We start from the raw sequence: 21,297 nt of genomic DNA on the forward strand, positions 1-21,297 counted from the left end.
GATTTGGAGCCAAACAAAATTATGGCTCTATTTAAAATATGTAGGAAACTTGCCATATAATCTCAACACACACCCAGAATGACCTTTTTTAAGAACACACCACATGTTACATCAGACAAAGTACGTTTAATGACCTAAATATAGGGTAAACTTGACACTCTTGCTGTCACACTGGTTGCCACTGCAGCAGGTTAAAGGGCACGTTTGAGTGTTTTCAAATGTGCCCCGTTGTCAGGTTTGTCCAGTTCATTTACAACTGAATTACAAAAATAGACACTTACACCGAATTCCAAGATTGTGTAAACTACATAGGAGCCCCTGCCAGATTTAAATCACAGATAAACTAGCCTTTCTGATAATACATGCCAATGACGACACTGTGATGGTATTTTGCGTAAGCGTTTCAGCTAAGAACGTAAAACTTTTTATGCGTTTGGAGTAAAAATGTTTAAAAATCACTTCGGTTTTTGAAAACAATACCCCTGTCGTGTCGACTTGTGTACAGTCGCTTTTTTTTTTTTTTTGAAAATGGCAATGTCATGACTTTTATCATGATATATGATATCATCCCAATATTTACATAAACTGCAAAAAAGGTTACATTTACGGGTTTAGGAACTCTACATTTTTGAGTGTTCCTTTATTGCAGGGGTCACCAATCTCGGTTCTGTAGGCCCGGTGTCCTGCAGATTTTAGCTCCAACCCTAATCAAACACACCTGAACAAGCTAATCAAGGTCTCACTAGGTATACTTGAAACATCCAGGCAGGTGTGTTAAGGCAAGTTGGAGCTATACCCTGCAGGGACACCGGCCCTCCAGGACCAGGATTGGTGACCCCTGCTTTATTGTAATCAGTAAGAAATGTGTCTGTAGTAATATGAACAGAATTTGAATGGAATCATTAACTAATACCAAGAGTTAAAAACAAACAGCTGTTTTTTATAAACAGAAGTTAAATGGTAATGTTAGCTTAATTAGCAATTAGCTCTATTAAATCAAACAGTTAGGATTTTTATTTGAATGACTTATAAAGTGTTAAATAAGAAATTACTATAGCTAAGTATAATGTATTCTTTACAAATGATTATTTAATCATCAGTTTAGTTAAATTTTAACATCATGAGCATTATTGTAAAGCATTAACAAACAATAGGCCAATACAAATAAATAATAATTTCTGTTGTAGACCAGATTAACATATGCACATTTTTTAAGTAAAATTCTTTTAAATCTTCAATCATTTTGTTCTGTGATGAATATAAAATCTGAAATATAAAAGGCACTCTAAATGTTAAAATTATAACTATTCAAATTATTTTAAATTGAAGTGTCTAACATAACAACATCATCCATGTTCATTATCACAATACATTATTGAATACCTGCACATGTACATTTTATGCATAAGTACTTGCCAATTGAATGAAGTGGCAGACAACAAGAATATTTAAGTGGTGTTCATTTACAAAAATTCATTGCCGATATGTGGCCTAGCATACAGTCACAATATAATATTTATAGTTATTTTCATTGATAGTGACAGGGATTGCTTTGACAATGTTGACCTCATTTAAAAAAAAAACAAAGGAATTTCCCCCCCAGATTTAGCACATCATTGCCATGTAAACATACCCTTAATGATAGGACAGCCACACGACACAGGGCAGTTGTGTGATTGCATAAGTAAGGGTTAATCAGGTTTGCTTCACGTTTTCTTAAAAAAGTGACGCCAAAACATTTCAATCGCCCTCTGGTGGTTATAAAGTGCTTAAACCACAGGTGTTAAATTCAGTTCCTTGAGGGCCACAGCTCTGCACAGTTTAGTTCCAACCCTAATTAAACACACCTGATCAAATTAATTAATTATTTAAGTGCTTTAGCATTGTTTAATACCTACAGATAGGAGCATTAAAGCAGGGCTGGAACTAAACTCTGCAGGGCTGTGGCCCTCCAGGATTTGAGTTTGAGACCCCTGGCTCAAACCAAGTAAATCAATCAATCAATCAATCAATCAATCAATCAATCAAATTGCTATTAAAATATTTCTTCAGGCTTGATTTCTGTTATTTTAGGTAGTTTTTTCGTTACGTCATATGTTTGTTGTTATTAAGTGAATTCTACAATATGTGGTTTGGTGTTTTGATTGTGTACTTACAGTTTGGGTGTTTTTGATAATAATAACCAGTAACTAAGGTTTTAATTCTAGCAACTGTACTATTTAAGGTACTATTTACTTTTAGTGTTTGCCCATATGTCTCCCTTTGGTCCCCATTATTTAAGATTTTGAGGAACTGAAGGTTTAGGTCTCACATAATACACTGTCTGACACTTTCAAATTTCAGACAGTGTTTTGGGTGAAGATGAATATAAATAAATGTGTCCCTCTAGTGGAAGCTTTGAAATACTACAATATGCAACATTTCATTTTACATGAAGGGATTTGTGAACTACAAAACTTTTTATTTTTTCAATTCTGGACATTAGATGTACATGTACGACATCTGAAAACTGCAACCAAATAAGTGTTTGTTCCCTTGTATTCCTTTAATAAATAAATATTTATTAATTCATTCATTTTCCTTTGGCTTTGTCCCTTATTTATCAGAGGTCACCACAACCATCAACTATTCCAGCATATGTTTTAAGCAGCGAATGCCCTTCCAGCCACAACCCAGTACTGGGAAAGACACACTCATTCACACATATACACTACGGGCAATTTAGTTTATTCAATTTACTTACAGTGCATGTCTTTGTACTATGGGGGAAAACCAGAGCACCCAGGGAAACCCACACCAACATGGGGAGAACATGAACAACTGACCCAGCTGACTCGAACCAGCGACCTTTTTGTTGTGAAGCGACAGTGCTATCCACTGAGCACCGTGGTTATAAATAAATATTGAAGTTGACAAAGTAGAATGACTGCAATCACAGATTTTTTTCAAATAAAATATCAATAAATCAATTGTTAAAACGTTGTATTTCAAAACTAAAGATGACCCTCATTTGCTAGAGAGCTTCATGACATTAATGAATGTCAAAATAAACATATTAATGTCATGACATTAATAAATTATGGATTGGGAGGGAAGCGGGGAAAAGTTCAGCCTCAGAAGCTGGATATCATGCTCAAACTTAACTCTAACAAGCACAAATGATCCTGCCTTTGTTCCAGAAACACAGTGCTCCAGACGCTATAATAGGAAGAGACAAAAAGCAGTCGACTGTAAAGACTGCACTCCCCTTCATTTACCACAACAAATAACCACACTCACACACACACACACACAAATTTAACAAACAAATAAATCAATAAATGCTTTAAATGAGACTAAATTCAACCATTTGGTTTATTGAAACACTTTATGTGTTGACTCAAAAGCATTTAAATGCTCTGAGCACATACATTGTACAATTACAATAGCACTTCTTGTGTGTGTTGCCTGTTCTTGTTGAATTGCTGAATGCCTTCTGGACAAAAGCATCTGCTAAATGTTTAAATGTTATGAATATTAAAAACATCAGAGATTTCATGTTCACTTCAAAACCATTTAGAGACTGTGTTTTGTGCATAAAAGTAGAGCAGACTAAGACAAAGAGCGACTCATGCAGGGTTGTGATGTTGTTTCAATCAATGTTCCATTGTTACATAAAAGCATTGTGGTGCCACTTGGTGACAGACAATAATCAATCAGCAGACTATATCTCACATGACTGATAGTGCCAGCCTAAATGCCCAATTAATCCCGTATTGCTCCTTAAAATGAATACACTGTTAAGAATTTCCTGTAGAATGTATTGTAACCTACTGGCAGCAGTTCGCTAGTAACTTATTGTAAATCAGTCACAGATAATATACTAATTTACATTTACAGTACCATTTATCTTGCTGTATATGTGTTTACAGATTTATATGTATATCTTTACTGCAAAATATACAGTACTTTTTACAATGCAATTTTAAAACACAGCAACATAACTGCATAAAATTACAGTTAAACTACAAAAATCATTATTAGTGTATACTCCGTTAGACAAATTGCAAAACCCAACTACATGTTTCATAATTTAAAAGTCCACTGCATATTAAAATTGACATGTCATGACTCAAATACATGACAGAAATAAACACACTGACAATAATTCTTGGAAATTTATCTTGGGCGCTTCCAATATTGAATATAAAATCACGTCCTGATGTTTTGACTTGAGCCTAAACAATAACACTGTGTATTTGCAAGTGAAACAATATAATAGGCAGGAAGAAATCTGTAAATTAACTCTACACAACCTGACAAGAGCCTTGTCGCCTATCCAAGTTTTTTAACTTGACTTCTAGTTGATCGTTTGGTATCAGAAGTGGCTTATTTGAAAGGCAAAGGCCTTGATTATGCTTATTTTACTAAAAAAAAACTGATCATGCCTTAATTTTTAATTATTTAATTAGAACAGGAAGGCCTGACTTAAACAAAAATCATCTAACAAAAATAATGCACTGTACATAGAACATAAAGTCATGGTGCAGTGGAAAAAGAATTCATATTGTGTATATGACTCCTATAAGCATGGAGGACTGTATCCATACATCTCTTCAATGACTCAAATAACTTATTAATAAAGTCATCTGGAATGGCAAAGATAGTGTTCTTGCAGGACTCCCAGAGTTCAACAAGACTCTTTGGATTCATCTTCAATGCCTCCTCCTTCATCTTACCCCAGACATGCTCAATAATGTTCATATCTGGTGACTGGGCTGGCCAATCCTGGAGCACCTTGACCTTTTTGCTTCCAGGATCTTTGATGTGGAGGCTGAAGTAAGAATCTTGGGTCCATGCGGGTTCCAAAAGATCTTCTGCAGTATTTGTGATGAATGGGGTGCAGTTCAACAGATGATTCATCTGAAAAATCTACCTTATTACACTTTTCCAAATGATCAACTAAAAGTGAAGTTATTATATGTTGCTCTTACAACTGGGTTCAACGACAAGACTTTTGCAGGTTGTGTATGATTCTTCTATACTTTTAAGGTAAAGTAAACCAAATAAATCAACCAAACCAATAAACTAAACACACGTCCTTTAAATTTTGACTAACAACAATATGATTCATTTTATGTGACAGGGCTTAGTCAAATATACAGTGGTTAAATTGTAAAAAAAACGATTTTTTAATGGGGGTTTTGTAGGTAATCGTACACACCATATATCTAATTTGAAGACAAAATTTCCCTTAGTTAAAAAAAATTAAAGCTGTATTAAAATAATGATTTCTAAAGTTGTTTTCATTGTCTGGCCTGATGAATTGGATCATTTATTCAAAAGGTTCATTCAAAACAGCTGATTTATTAAAAAAGTGCATCTAAACCAATGACCGCAAGTATGAATATCTGTTTTAATAGAATTCAGATGTAATACATCAGTAATGTTGTCATTATTATATGATGATAATATAATGTATAGAGTGTGGTCCCAGCCTGGCCTCTCTTACTGTGGTCTTGAGCAGCCACTGGCCCATTGAAAAGGATAATTAATTCAAATGACTCATTCAAAACGTCTATATAATTTAGAAACAAATAGCATGGTGGAAACTGCATACTATCTGAGTAGATATTAGATTTAAAATAACTTAATTACCATTAGAAACGTACATTATTAACCTTATTCTTTTAAGAGGGCGTAGCCATTGAAAACTTGACTCGAGACCTTCCGGTCTCATTGACTTTCCTATATTTTTAGCCATATTAAGACATCACGATTTGCTGCTTAATGTTGTAAACTTCACTCATTCATTCGTTTTCCTTCAGCATAGTCCTTCATTTATCGACTATTCTGGTATCCGTTTTACGCAATAGATGCCTTCCAACAGCAACCCAGTACTGAGAACACCCATACACTCTAACATTCACACACATTCATACACTACTGCCAATTTAGTTAATTCAATTTACCTAAAGCACATCTGTTTGGACTGTAGGGGAAACCAGAGCACCTGGAGGAAACCCACGCCAACACAGGGAGAACATGCAAACTCCACACAGAAATTCCAACTGGCCCAGATGCGATTCGAACCAGCGACCTTCTTGATGTGAGGTGTTGGAAAATTGTATTTTCTTATCATATCATATTATTTTATTATATTTTTTATGTACTGTCATGAAAACAATTTGCAAAGTGAGTATGAGTATGAATATTATTGCTATTTCCACGTTGAATAAACACAAACAATCATAATAAAAAAAACTGGCAAAAGAAAATGTAGATAAAATATTTTGATTACATGATACATGTTAAATACACTGACTAATTCTGACATAAAGAAATCATGATTTTTGTCGACATAAGACATCTTTTTACAGAAAATAGCCTACTGTATTGTTATGTATACCTTTTGTGATCTATGAAAATACGTAACACATTTTATAAATAATCAAAATTCGAACATTTTTTTTTTACCCTTGTGTCTCTTATAATAGGATACGGAGTTCTGATTGGACAATCGCGTTATTCAGTTCACAATTTATCCAATAGTTGTAATGTCTCATTTGCATATCATTACATAAAGCACGATGCTATTCATCTAAATGGGATGATAAGACAGTTGTTTTACACAGAAGAAATGTGCTTTATCAAATACTTTTTTGAAAAACAAACGAAATACTTACATCCAGATTCACATTGTAGACTACACTTCTCGACACAACAACAACCCGACTGACGTCGCCTCCGCCTTAATTGCACAGATTGGCGTGTTGTGATTGGTTGCTCGCAGACTCTCTCTCATCCTCTAGTCAGGTGACAGCGAGCTCGCTGCCTCAGGGATGGACTGGGTGACTAGAAACTCGGTTAGAGATCTCATGAGTCAAACACATGCATCACTGCGAGATGGGTTAAATTAACTACTGGAAACCTACAAGAATACGCATAATGGATGAGCCAAATATACTTCGGCGGCGTGGTCTGCAGGTAAGAGTGACTGTGCGCGAGTCAAGTTTTATTAATTTAGTAGATGATATGAAATATAAAGCCAGTGGTTCAGGAGTATCAGTCAGCATGTGATATGTTTCTTTTTTGTATCTTTGTTGGTTTCACTTATTAATATCATGCGTTAATCCGTTTGTTTGTACACATTGTTGAGAAAATAGTATAGTAGTGTTTTAAATGGCTTGGATTGACGTGACGAGGAGCGTTGAAAATAAACTCTTTTGTTTACATGCCTTATAAATATGTTTTCATATCCGTAACATTAAATAAAAATGCTGTTTTATGCCCGTTTTCATTTTTACAAAGCCAGATGAAGTCAACACGTTTCAGCAGCAGTTGCCATGGTGATTATGGCATTTGTTATGCCCTGTTTATGATGGAAAGACGGGTCTTTTCTCCTTGATGCACGATGCTCCCGATGAAATGTTTGTGTGCATGTTGTTTTTTCGTGCATGTTATTTATTTTATTTTCTCTAATGGTGCTTATTAATTTGTATAGTGCTCAGCATATATACGTTTATTTTTTAAATTCATATTTTTATTATTATTTTTATTATTATGTTTGTGCTTATACATTAGATTAGTCAGTTCTGAAGCCAAATCTGGAGCTTATCTAACAAAATAACTTATGATTATGGTCTAAAAACGAGTGCAGCCAAATTTATATGTTATAGAAAAATATTAAAAACAAAATTTAAAAAGAGGAAAAATCAAGAGAAGCAAAAAATGTTTTAAAATAGATTTTTTTTTGCAATATTTTGCTTGAATTTAATTGTATTATCTTTCAGTTTCTAAATATGTTTGGTGACTAAAATATTATATTAATAAATATATCTATTTAATAAATCTGTTTTGTTTAAATGCACCAAAATCCATTGCCTATATTCACTGAGCAATGGATAAAGATATTCACTTTCAGAATGGGGTGCACTCAATGCTGAGCACTGTATATGTAAATATAGTGTATAGACAAATATAGTGTCTTAATTTTTTTATATAACATCCCCATGTTTGACTGTTCATTCCACAAAATGTTCTTTAGATTATTAAAAAAAAAAAAATTAACAGAAAAAATGCTCTTTTAAGATCACCTATCATCTTATCACTTCTTTGTGGAACCAAAAATTGGTTAAAATGTATTATCACTGAAAAAAAGCTAAAAAAAAAAAAAAAAAAAAAAATTTGTGACATTTATTTTAATTTAGCTGTGTATATCAATGTAAAATACAAAGAGTGCTGTTGTTAAAAAAATAGTAAACCTGCAGGACACTTTTGGGATCAACAAGGCATTTTCACAAACAGAAATGCCACTCGCTTGACATTTTCTCTTTTTCTCACTAAACATGTATTTGAAAATGTCCCACTTTCTTCTGAGGGTCAGCTTGACCTTGAGCATACGGTCTTGACCACGTCTACATCCTGCACTTGGGATGCTGCCATGTAATTGGCTGATTAAATATTTGCCCTATTGAGCTGTTACTAGTTTTGTTCCTAGAATTAGGTAAAACTTGCAAAATCTCCTTTTGACAATCTCTTCATTTCAAAAACAATATAACAATTAAGTATGCTTTTTACATATATTTGTAAAATGTAGAAAGTGGTATTTAAGGACACAGTGTAGTTTTGGGTTAGGTTATACTATTTATAACTAGCAGATAGAAAATCTATAGAAAATCCATATGTTCTCATGTGTGTGTGTGTGTGTGTGTGTGTGTGTGTGTGTGTGTGTGTGTGTGTCCCATTTAGTTCAGTCTTTGTGGGAGCAGTTGATCTAGAAAAAGTTGCAATCTTTCCCATCTGGCAAATAAACCAGATTCACCATTATAAAACACAGTGGCTCAGTGGTTAGGACTGTCGCCTCACAGTAAGAAGGTTGCTGGTTCGAGTTCTGGCTAGGCATTGGCTGGTATAAGATTCGGACTGTATTATAACCTTGGATATAAATATCACGGTTTCATGGTATCACGGTATTGAGATTACTGCTCTAAAATATATTCTTTTTAAACGTCTGGGTTAAAAAAAAACTTTTCCCCCTTTGTACACAATATATTTTAATTTGGAAAACATTTAAAATATTTTGGAGCAGTAAACATGTCAGGCTAAATAATTCAAATTAATTATTGACTTTTGCTGTCTTCATCTGTTTCAAAAACACATATATATATATATATTTTTTTTACAATTTAATGGCATCTTTGGGTATATTTTCTGTTGATGATACTATTGCCTTAAAAAACAAAAATGTAAATAAAAAATATTACTCATACCTTAGGAACAGTATTGCAGAAAATTTTGACAGTTTTAAAACATTGACTTTTCCAAACCGCGGTATACCTTGAACACGGTTATCGTCCCATGCCTAGTTCTGGCTTGGCCATTTTATGGATGTTTTCAAGTACTGGGTTGCAGCTTGAAAGGCATACGCTGTGTAAAACATATGCTGGATAAGTTGGCAGTTCATTCCGCTGTGGCGACTCTTGATGAATAAAAGGACTGAGCCGAAGAAAAATGAATGAATGAATGAAAATAAATAATGTGTTTCTTCACTGAATTACATTTTCTACAGATTCTTTAAGAGGAAGGTCATAAATGGTTGTGCTTTTACTTCTGTTCTAAAATTTCATTTTGTGTTTAGAAGTTGATTGCATGCCCTCTACTGTAATCATTGAGTGCAAATTTTTACTGATGTTCTGTAAACACATGTCAGGTCTAACCTGTTACACAGAGATACTGTTGCATCATTCTCAACCGCATACAGCATGAACTGTCCAATCTATCATGTTTTAGAGCTTTGTTTTTGACAAGACATATATTATATCAACATTGGGGATATTATTATTGCATATTTGTTGAATATGGAAGATTTTTCATTTTTATTATAAAGCCAAACTTCAATTCAGTGACCCCGTATTAATAAAGGGACTAAGCGGAAAAGAAAATTAATGAATGAATGTAATGGCCACAGATATTTATTGGCCATAATTTTGATCAATTTTAAACTATCTAAACTAATTTAACACGACAAAAATATTTACACTGCAATTTATAAGAACTTTGCTGATATGAAACAATTTTGAAGACAATAATTCACAAAAGTGAGCAAGTTACAAATATTGGCCTGTACTTTGAAAAAAAAATGATCAAAACGTAATGTTTGTTTACTTTAACATTGTTTAAACTTATCTTTTTTAAGTTAAACAATTCAAATTGATTTAAAGTGCTTTTAGTTTAATATACTTAGTATAATATTACTTAAATTTGTGATGTCTTATTTAAAAAATTATAAAAAGTACTGGTATTATATTGGCATACTGTAGATAAACAAACAAATAAAAAGTAAATAATAGTCAAAAAAATAAAGTTGTGCAAAAGCTGCAGATCTTCTTTCAAAAAGTATAAACATTGGTTGAGCATGAAAGGGTTGGAGAATCAACAAGACAACCTTTGTTATCGGTCATTTACAAGACACTCATTAAATGCCACTGCACTCATTCTAGATTGACCAGCCCCTTTGGGACATGAAAGCCCTGTAAACGCCAAAACTCACCCTTATGAAATAAAATGATGAGTGCTGACACAAACATCTCCTAAACTTAAAACTGGCAGATTTATATCCAAAGACAGAACATTATGTGAGCGTATCCTAGTAATGTAATGATAGGCATCCTGCTAGTGGTTTTACAGGACTTGGTTTCCACTTGCTCTGAGCATTATCAAAAGCTGAAACATGAAGCTTTTGGAAAAAAAAAATACTTTTTTACCATGCTTACAATATTATCACACACTCGAGCCTTAACTAATGATGCATTGGTTTGGCCTCATCCATCCTGATTAATCTTTCAGAAGTTCATCCAAATATTCAGTGGCCCTCAGCCCACTGACAGTGATTCCCCAGCCAAGAAGGGACAAAGAGACATTGAAAGCTTCAGTTTTCTGAACCGGCTAGGACCTTGGCAGAGTTTTATGAGGTTATATCATCATTTTATTATATTGATTATGATTTAAGCCCTTAACTCTATAATTGCCGGGGTTGTTTTAGTCCAAATATGGGTAAAATGTGCCCATATATTAAAAATAATATATATATATATATATAATAATAACAACTCAACCACTGGTAATTTTGAAATTTAATCCAACAGTTGGGTTTGTCCAAATCTGGGTTAAAACAACTTTAGACTGTTAAAGTTTTAGAATGAATCCATCAAAAGTCAGTGACAATAAAACTGACAAGTTTCATAAAATCCAGAAATACGTGCCAAACTGGCTCTATTTTAATTTGTCACATTTATGTGGGTCAGACTTTAGATTAAAGGCCTTCTCACACCTGATAACTAAAAAATGCTGCAGTATTTTTAACCCAATTTGGGGACAAAAACAGCAACTTGGTTCATCTTTTTAATCAATTACATTTTTAGGACAGAATTTAACCCAAAATTTGAATTCATTCATATTTTGTCTTAATGTAGAGTGTAGTAATAACAATAAAGGTAAAGTAAAAAAAAATAATAATAATTTCAAAAGAATATTGGAGCAAACGTAGAGCTATAATAATAATGACTGAGATGAACGCTTTCAGCAACATTAACTTCAGCAGTCAGCCATCATAAACAGATCTATATTGTGTGATGATGTGGATGCTTATATTAGACTTTATAGTTGTTTTTAAACTCAAAACATTCTTTTAAAAAGGAAAAAGGTTTCATTTGTACTGGAGGATTAGTTTCTGATTTAAAACTCTTATTAACACTATTACAAATTTAATTCAGCTGTTGAAAGGCATTGCCACAAAGGTCAAGGCTCTAGTTTAGTTCAGTAAATTATAGTGCGAGTATGATAATGGCATAACTCCTTTAACTAATTCAATTCACTAGAAATACTGTACAAGGTCTCTCTACTTTGTATAAATGCTAAATGCAGAATTGGTTGCCGAATACTTTGCTTATAAAATAACCCAGGCCACTTGTTTATAAGTGTGTTTTGCATGGTAACAGTGACTGGAGGTTTTCTTCTTCTTATTTTATATTAACTTAATCTTTATCCCTTTTCAGAAGGAACTGAGCCTTCCACGGAGAGGAAATATGTGAGTACTTTTATTTTTACTTTACAAAATATGGTAACTGAGATTTTATTAGCAATCATATTAGTCTTTACTTTCAATTTGGACATTTCTATACTGGCATTTCTCACCATGCACCACTTAAAATCACCAGAATAAATTTGTTTAAAAGGTCTGTTACAAGTAATTTATGTCTTTTGTTGATAACTGAAATATCACTTCAATTAAACCAAATACAATTTATCTAAAACTATTAAGTTGGTCTCTATTGAAAGGTTTAGAAAGCTAACATTTTTTTTTTTAATTGTGTGAATTTGAATAAATATGAAATTTGTAAACTTGTTTTTACATGTCCGCTTGTATTGATCTAAAAAGCTTTTAAGAAAGGTTATTGCATTAAATCATTTGTCAAAAATAAAAATGCAATAAAAGTGTGTTTTCTGTAAATATTTATCTGTCTATATCAGTTCATAATATAAAATATTTATGATAATGTGATATTTTTAGATTTTTAGATTTTTAGATTTTGTATTATATAAAATTTTCTATTTATTATTAATCACTGACATTGACCTTAGAAAATGCACTTTATATGTACAGAAAGCATATTAAATGCATAAGGTTACTGTTATGTCTAATGCAAAAATAAGGCTTAAATAATTCAGCCTAACAGATGTATTTTGTAAAAATGAAGCTAAATACTTCTGACCATTGCTTTTTAAAATATGCAAGCGTAAAAAATGGGGGCAGCACGGTGGCGCAATGGGTAGCACAATTGCCTCACAGCAAGAAGGTCGCTGGTTTGAGCCCCGGCTAAGTCAGCTGGCATTTCTGTGTGGAGTTATTCATGTTTTCCCCGTGTTGGCATAGTGTTAATGGTGCTCCAGTTTCCCCCACAGTCCAAAGACATGTGGTATAGGTTAATTGAATAAACTAAATTGCCCGTAGTGTGTGCAAGAGTGTGTGGGTGTTTCCCATCGACTGCGTAAAACAACAGCTGGATAAGTTGGCTGTTCATTCCGCTGTGGCGACCCCTGATGAAAAAGAAAATGAATGAACAAGTAATGGGCGGCATGGTGGTGCAGTGCTGCTGCATCACAGCAAGAAGGTCACCGGTTCGAGTGAATGCCCTGGTCCTCCAGGTTGGTGGTCGAATGTTAGGCTAATGACTCACCTTGTAAAAATGAAATATTATGAAACACCAACATAATGCGGCTAAATATCAACTTTGATATAAACGGTCCTGGGAGTAAGTAAAAAGTAATAACCAATCAAAGTACATCTTAAAATATTTTGTATGATTACATTTTTTTTTGCTGACAGTGGTTTGTGGTTAATGGAAAACCTGGTTTGTTTAAGTGTAGTGGTATAACATATAATGAATATAACATTGCACTAATATTTTAGGGCTGCATTGTGATCCCTAAAGGTGTTTTTAATATGTCTTCAAATGATCTATGTCATAAATTAGCCTGACAAAGTTTTATCTGTATATGACATTTTAGTAGGTGTCTTCTGTAAATACTGGTAAAAATGTAAATTTAAACACTCAAAGTTTGAAATGTACCATCCTTAGTTTCATTTGCATATAGTTTTTAAACAATTGTTCTAATTGTTTTGTATATCCAATGAAAAAAGCTCTGGGCATCAAATCTGTAAGTAAATGTGGAAATGTATGAAATAAACATCTAAATAAAACATTTTTAAAAATCCATGATAGTCAATATACTTGCTTAGTCAAATATATAGCCTAAATACAAATGTTTGAAACCCCATTTTCGGTTTGGACACACATTAGTCTTAAATCCATATAAGAGGAAAGGATCCCAGAAAGTTTGGGACTTTTGACAACCATATGCAGCATTGTTAACCTATTACACTGCTTTACCAGTATGGGACACTCTCCGCATGCTGAGTTCAAGGAGGCGGGTTTATTTGCCCGGCACGGTGACGTTCAAACCCCTCCATAACCCCTTCTTTGACTCACACTCTATGACAACTTCCTCCAGTCCGCGCACCCGCTTTTCTTTTATTGTTGCCCTAAACTTGAAGCGGTTACAGTTGTGTTTGCGGTAACGTTACCTTTAAGCCGCGTCTGTTTCGCCGTGACAGGACTCGAGTATAACCAGGCGATGGCCTTTTCCAAAGCAATGTGGCAATGTGTCACTTGTGAGAAAATAACGCGGTGATGGCATCGGCTGTGCTGTACTTAAGGCTCTTTCTGTCTGCTCCACCATACTGCATGCTATGGAGTCCGTGTCTACATGGAGTTCGTCCGGGAATTACATTAACGTTAGGCGTCTTCGGTGCTTTTACGCGTCGCAATGCTGCGGTAAATCTTCCATGAGGATCTGTGAACTGCGGGCATAACGAAGACCAACACCAACACCATCATGTCTGATCGGAATTACTGGACGGTGTGTCCAAGTTATAAAAGTCAATTCGTCTCAGGAGGTTTAGTCAAACGACCCAAGAGGTAATGGGACATATTACAGTATGTTTTCATTGTGGTTATTTATCAGTGTTTGTCCGCAAAACTTGCCTCAACTTGAAAAAATTCCACAGGCGCAGCCGCCAGAAATGTGCTTGGTAATGTAGACTGTTAAAATACGAAATAACTAGTGAAATATCAGATAATGTGTGCTTTAACGACCTCTTTGTGGACAGCATATACTTTGTTTTTCCACCCAGTTGTTTTTTGTTTCCGATAGTAACGTAAACGTGGCCCATGTTCGGCTGAGCGTCTGCTGCTCCTCATTGTCCTGTTGGCGGTGGATTGCTAGCGTTTAATGTTTATATACAGTCCAGCCGTCTGTATGTGGGGTTTGTGATGACTCTGCAATTTAATTATATGTAGGTTTTAAGTCTTTGTCAAGTTGAGTATAGTTGGTGTATAGTTCTTAGGCGTAAGTTAATCAGAAGTTGAATGGGCGTTGAGGTCAAATAAGGCTCTTATTGTTTTAATACTTAATGTAATATACGGCTAAGCATTCTGTTAAATAGTTTGTGAGGTCTTGTTACAAGCATGACCAGCAAAACTAAACATTTTTAAATGTACAAATATTTTCTAAACAAAATAACTTTATTACTAATTAGACTAATTTAACAATCTTAAAATGTGCTCACCCTTTGGTCATTAAAGATATGGATGAGTTATTTTAATGGAACATTAAAGATTTATAGCTGGAAGTCAGATTGGTCTTTGGATATTCATAAAATGTAAGTCAACAGCTACCACCTACATTTAGAGTTAAAAACATACAGGCAAAACAAAATTATTGCCTCTCTCCTGAGGTCTTGTGAGGTTTGTGTTTACATTACAAATTTTAAATCACAAGCTCAGTAATAGGGCTGGGTGATTTATCGAAAAGTAATCAAAATCAACATTCAGAACCTGTAATTGATCGATCAATCGATTTTATATATATATATATATATATATATATATATATATATAATATATATATATTTTTTTTCCCCCAAGTGAAATTTTTTTTTTCCATTACTTTCCCTATCATGTGTAAAGGCACTGCTGTGTTAAGGCTACTTTTGCGTCGAATGCATGGATATGGTTCGGCGCAGCCTTCATGTGGTTGCATACTTATCTGAGCACATTACATGTGAAAATATTTTTGCACAAAACTTACTAGTGAACTATGAGGGCAAAAAATTAAATAATTGTTCATTAGTTGTAATCGAGTTAAAAAGTTCAATTAATATTAATCTAGATTTAGATTGTAGGCCAATTTACCCAGCCCCGCTCAGTAAATAGTCCTAATTGCATTCACTAGAGTTATAATTGAAACTTACTGTTGCACAATGATGTATTTGTCACATGAGAACTGGCGCTTTGTCAGTTGGAGCTACCAGAGTAAAAACCAAAAAGTATAATTTTAATAAAATTGCAACACAGCCACTGTTTTGTAAACAAACCGCCGATGCTCATGTGTCTAATACACAATTATGCAACAAGAAGCTCATTTTTTAAGACTGTTTAGATTACCCTCAGGATCATTTGTTGAGTCTGTGTGGATTTAAAGGTAATGCTCTTGCACAGATTAATATTTTCATTTTATAAGACACCAGTGCCTTGTCAGGAACCAATTTTATTAATTAAAAAACTGCCTGGAGGTGTTGAGTTTTATTTTATGAAAGACTGGAGTCTGGCTTCAGCTAAATAAAGAAACTTTAATGCATCCAGGCCTATAGATGCCAGTATAAAGTTTTGAACCACTAAGCCTTTGGACAAAATAAAGCCAACTAAACTACATTGTTGTTAAATTAGATGAAACTTTCAGAGAGGCCAAAGACGCTTAACGTTGCTTAATTCAGGGGTCCATAACCTTTTTATTACCGCGGACTGGTCAACACTTGACAATCTTACCGCGGACCAGGGACGGTAGGGGTGGTGACAAGCTGACAAAACATCGCTGATACAAGTTTTATTTATGGATAAAATTACAAAGCACTGCTGTGTTTGGGTGTTCTGTGTTTGTCTGAGATAGTCAACCAAAATGTGTATATTCCATGAAGCCGAAGCTCATTGGTCAGTTCTTGTCACGTGACTGGCGGTGCACTCGGGGGATTCATTCAACTGGGTGCGTCTGGAAAATCATGCCGATTGGGCGCACAAATCGTGCTGACTCGCGCACCTATTGGAAATAACGAACTTGCGCGAACTGTAAAAAACATGCGATATAAGGATGGCCCCTAAAAGGCTGCAGTCATTTGCAATCTCCAGCAGTTGATCTTCATGCACAGACATGGTGGATTTACCTGATTTGTTGACATGAGTTGCAGATCCATTCCTTGGCAGTCCATGGGTTCTTCACTGGGCCTTTTCCCCTTTGCAAAGAAACTTTCCTAAGCCGTCTGTTTCTTACTCATTTTTGCTGCTTGTGGGTTAAAATTGGGCGCTCAAGTGAGCGAGATGTAAGTGAGAGAATACAGTCATTTTTCAAAATAAAAAATAGTTTAGACCCACATAATAAATAAAATAGAAATAAATAATAATTTCTTGTGCGGCCTGGTACCAATTGAGGCCTGGTGGTTGAGGACCACTGACTTAAGTTACACTACTTGTGTAGCTTGAAATGTGAAATATTTTAATAAAAACTTTTTAGACTGGTCCAGTACTAAAGACGCTATTCATATAGAAGCATGTAATAATACTGAGGGCTGTAAACATTGTATTTTTAACAAATGTTTTTTTTTTTTTTTTTTTCCTCAGTAACCGGAATAAGAGGAAGAGTCTGGCTCCCTCACCTACTCTATCAAGACCTCTCTCACCCCTTCATTTGCCAACTGGTAGCTATAATTACTTCTCTTGTAATTAAAATAATGATAGATGTTGGATTTATTGTGTGCTTGATGATAAATGCGGGGTAGCATATTATGCTTACACATCCATCTCACTGTTTGAATATTCCAGTGTCAGTATCACTATGTCAATAAAGCCTGTCAACTGAGTGCCAGTCAATACACAACCACTTTGGCATCCAATGTCTATATAAACTAAAGATAATGTGCATGCTGACCATGAAAGGTATGTTTTCTACAGGCAGCAGTCCACTGGACAGTCCCAGAAATGTCTCTGGCAGTCCATCTGTCAATTTTCCATTCATTCGGAGGTAAGAGCTGAAGTACAAGCATGTCTAAATGCATATATATTAGTCATTTATTCAATGTCATCTGTTCTTTCATAACGGCAGTATAAAAGCAAGGATTAAGGGTGCAAAGGTTTTTAGCAGGCCAGTAGGATTCTGCATTCGCTGTAGCTGCCCTTAAGGCTGTACCAGGGATGGGAAGCTTGGCATTTGTCACAGCAATTAGAGTGAAGTCAGTGTGTAGCCTCATTACTTTACGCTGTCGTGATTATGTACTGAGGCTCCATCCGCTTTTATTAATGCTTGCTTTAAATGACGGCAGCCTACCAGGCCTGTACAGCTCAATGAAGACTGAGTGAGATGCTTTAGGTTGTCTTTAATGTGTCCTGGATGGGTAAAGATGTTCAAGATCTTAACTAGAGCACTGGTGATCTCTTTTTTTGAAGACACCTAAAGTCACCTAAACTTGAGTTTTGCAATTTTTAAAATCTATTTAGCCAATTTTAGAGTCAGACTGGAGCACTTTTACTGGGTGTCCGCAGGGTCTTGAAAGTATTAAAAGTTGGTAAATCAATGTAGAAAAATGTAAGGCCCTTAAAATATTTAAAAGTCTTAAATGCTGTTTTGCAAGGTATTAAATTTTATGTCATTTTTGATTATACACTGTATTGTTGTATGCTAAAGTTTGCCTGAATTAAATCTGCAAATATCAGGATGCTGTGTAGTTTATGAAATTCTACTAGATTTGACATCATGCTGCTTTGTTTACTGCAGTGAGCAAGGCAACACCATTATTTCTGCAGTTCTATAGGCACCACCTGCTGAATTAGCTAGATTTTATCAATTTTTATTCAGTAAATGAATGTTTTAGTTTTGGATTAGTTTCTTACATTAATATTTAGTAAATATATTGTAATTCAAAATATTGCCAGTGTTTCTGGTTGAAAAGTGGTTATAAGGGCTTAAAATTCATGAAAAGTGTCTTTAAAAAGGTCTTAAAAGGTATTGAAATTTCACTCTCTAATTCCTGTATATTTTATACTCTGTTTTAGTTTAGCTTAGCATAGGTCATTGAATTGACATAGCATTAGCATCTACACAGTATTTAAAAAAGAGTTTTGATAATTTTTATATTTAATATAAGTTTGACTTTTGTATAGCTACATTTTGTGTATATTGTGATCGTATTGAACATTTTGATTGGCTGTTCAGCTAAGACTGAAATGACAAAAGTGAAATGACAAAGCAAATGATGCACATCAAGAGGGGGCATAAAGAAGCCAGCTTTAATTTTGTCAGATTTCTTAAATGCTGCTTTGTTTTGTATGTGTGCAGCACTGTTTCTGGTTTCCCCTTGTGGAATGCCAATATAGATTCTGCCACTTGCAGATATAGAAAGGTACATCCTCTAGCGCAGGTGATTTGTGCTAAGCTAAACAAAGCTAAAATGGCTCCTGACAGACCCAGAGATCAGCTGAATGGAATTAAAATGCTAAAACTCAACTGTTTAACTTTGACTTTTGTAAAAGGCCTATTTCCAAAGAAAGTGAAGCGTTCCTTTAATATGCACATTTTACAGGTGTTGTAGTGTCTGTAACATTTGAGCTTCAATCAACGTGCTGTGTCTAAATGCTTGTTTGGTTGGTCAAAAAGTCCAAATATGGTCTGAGAGCAAAAAAGTTCTCTGTCTGATAGTTGTCTTACAGTCCTGCATTAATTATGTATTAATGAATATGCAAATGACTATTTCGCAATGTTAGATTGAAAGAGCAGAAATGTCTACAAGCATTGCCCATAGCCTCTCCCTTCGAAGACATAATAAAAAAGTAGACAAAAGAAACTAAATAAAACACCAGACATCAAGTCTACTTGTGATCCGGTTGACCAAACTGTGTTATTACTAGGTGTGAACAGGGCCCTAGTCTAAGTAGAATGATCCTCTTAATACTTTCAAACATCACAAAAAAAAAAAAAAAACGCTGTCTCTGCAGCACACAAAGATGCAGTTAATTGTTAAAACGTTTAAGCTATCTAATAGGGCCTCAGAATATATCTTTTTAGCATCGATATCACATTGTGCGCATTCGCAATAGTCACATCACAAGATCACCATCAATAATGTACATTAGAGATTTATGTTCATCTAATATACAAACAATGTTTATTTCATTACTTTAATTATATGCGCGATATATCATACAGGTATTTAGTAGCTGTGAGAATGACACTGAGCACCTTCTTCACACTTACTCTTTTCTGCTTGTGGGAAAAGTTGTTTGTGATAAGCATTGGTTCATTATGTAACTTTCTCATCACTAACTGCATATGACTGTGTTAACATGTCTAACTTTTTAATAAAAGATGTGTAGATGTTCGTTATACAAAATACAGACATATTACCTCTATAAATTAAAAAAAAAATTTGGTAGTTTACTATAAAAATGACAGTTAAATTAACGGTTAAATACTGTCAACCACAGCTGCCATTTATTTTTTTACACTGTAGTGCTATTCAAATCGTCTTCTATCACAATATCAGATTTTTCTAATATAGTGCAGCCCTTCTTGATATGTTTAATGTTTGCTCTCCCATACACTGCAGTTTAATATAATGTGTGCTCAATTTTTTTGTTTAAGATTTTTTAAAAATATTTTGTTTACCTTTCTTTCCTGAAAAAAAGTCATGAAAAATGTATTGCAGTTACCAAAACTAGTTAAATAATCAAAGATTTTTATTTTCTTAATAATTCACAGTAGGGATGCACCGATACGGATTTTTTAGCTGATACGATAACCGATAATTCTTCAGACTTGGAGGCCGATAGCCGATATGTATAGGCCGATAATCATAAATATTTTAAATTGTTATATTTTTATACAGCAAACTTCATAAAATATTGAACTGTTCTTATGAACTGAATAGCCTATACTCAAAGCAAAAAAGCTATAACTTCAAAATTGCAAGGTGATTATAGACCTATATTCACGATTTCACATAAATTAGCATGCAAAAAATTATTTCCTTTTCTTCATAGCAAATTGACATGCAAGTTGATTGTTGCTTAAAAATAATAGTTTAAATAACAAAATGGTATTTAATTAACAAGCAAGATAAATATATTTAAATTTTAAGATGAAAATGAAAGAGCTAAGAACTGAAACCAGCTCAAATGGTCATGAATAAAACATGTTACAGTGATGTACACATGTACAAATATATCATGTCCGAAAAGCCTTTATCAGAGGTGTTTTGACAGTTTAGAGCCACCGAACAAGCCAACAGCTAAATACAGATAGTACGTTTAGAAAATACTGCACAGATTCATCCCATTTGGCATTTTGACATGTCACATGTAGGCGCTGCTTGTCAATCAGACGCTTCTGCGCTCATTCTTGCCGTCAATCGCGGTAAAATGATCGATGAAAAGTTTATGATAAACCGCTGAGAGTTTTACTTAACTGTAGAGGCAGAGTTGCCATCAGAGTCAGATTTTGATACAAAACCTGCATTGAGCTGACTTTATGACAAACACAGAGCAGAATATAAAGACAGAATGAGTGGCTGGTTAAAAGCCCCTTTTACTGGATTCACCTCTTGCCTCTCCCCCGTGCTACAGTGTGTGTGTGTGTGCAGTGACAGCTCGCGCG

General features: G+C 34.3%; 1 protein-coding gene across 4 annotated transcripts in view; it reads left to right on the top strand.

Moving 5' to 3' along the window:
* The first annotated feature begins 6,817 nt into the window (after nt 1-6,817).
* Nucleotides 6,818-21,297, top strand: part of mast3a (microtubule associated serine/threonine kinase 3a) — a 55,992-nt gene continuing 41,512 nt past the window's right edge. For 2 of the 4 annotated variants that reach the window (XM_021471251.3, XM_073925816.1), the window contains exons 1-4: nt 6,818-6,966; nt 12,036-12,067; nt 17,274-17,350; nt 17,604-17,673. In XM_021471251.3, coding sequence (XP_021326926.2) covers nt 6,928-6,966; nt 12,036-12,067; nt 17,274-17,350; nt 17,604-17,673 — 218 coding nt within the window. In that variant the 5' untranslated portion in view covers nt 6,818-6,927. Of the gene's footprint in view, nt 6,967-12,035; nt 12,068-14,028; nt 14,520-17,273; nt 17,351-17,603; nt 17,674-21,297 lie in introns of those variants that run through there. The other 2 variants (XM_021471249.3, XM_021471250.3) reach the window with 1 other exon arrangement.

This window comes from Danio rerio, chromosome 2, assembly GCF_049306965.1.
Source record: "Danio rerio strain Tuebingen ecotype United States chromosome 2, GRCz12tu, whole genome shotgun sequence".
In the NCBI taxonomy this organism is placed as follows: Eukaryota; Metazoa; Chordata; class Actinopteri; order Cypriniformes; family Danionidae; genus Danio; species Danio rerio.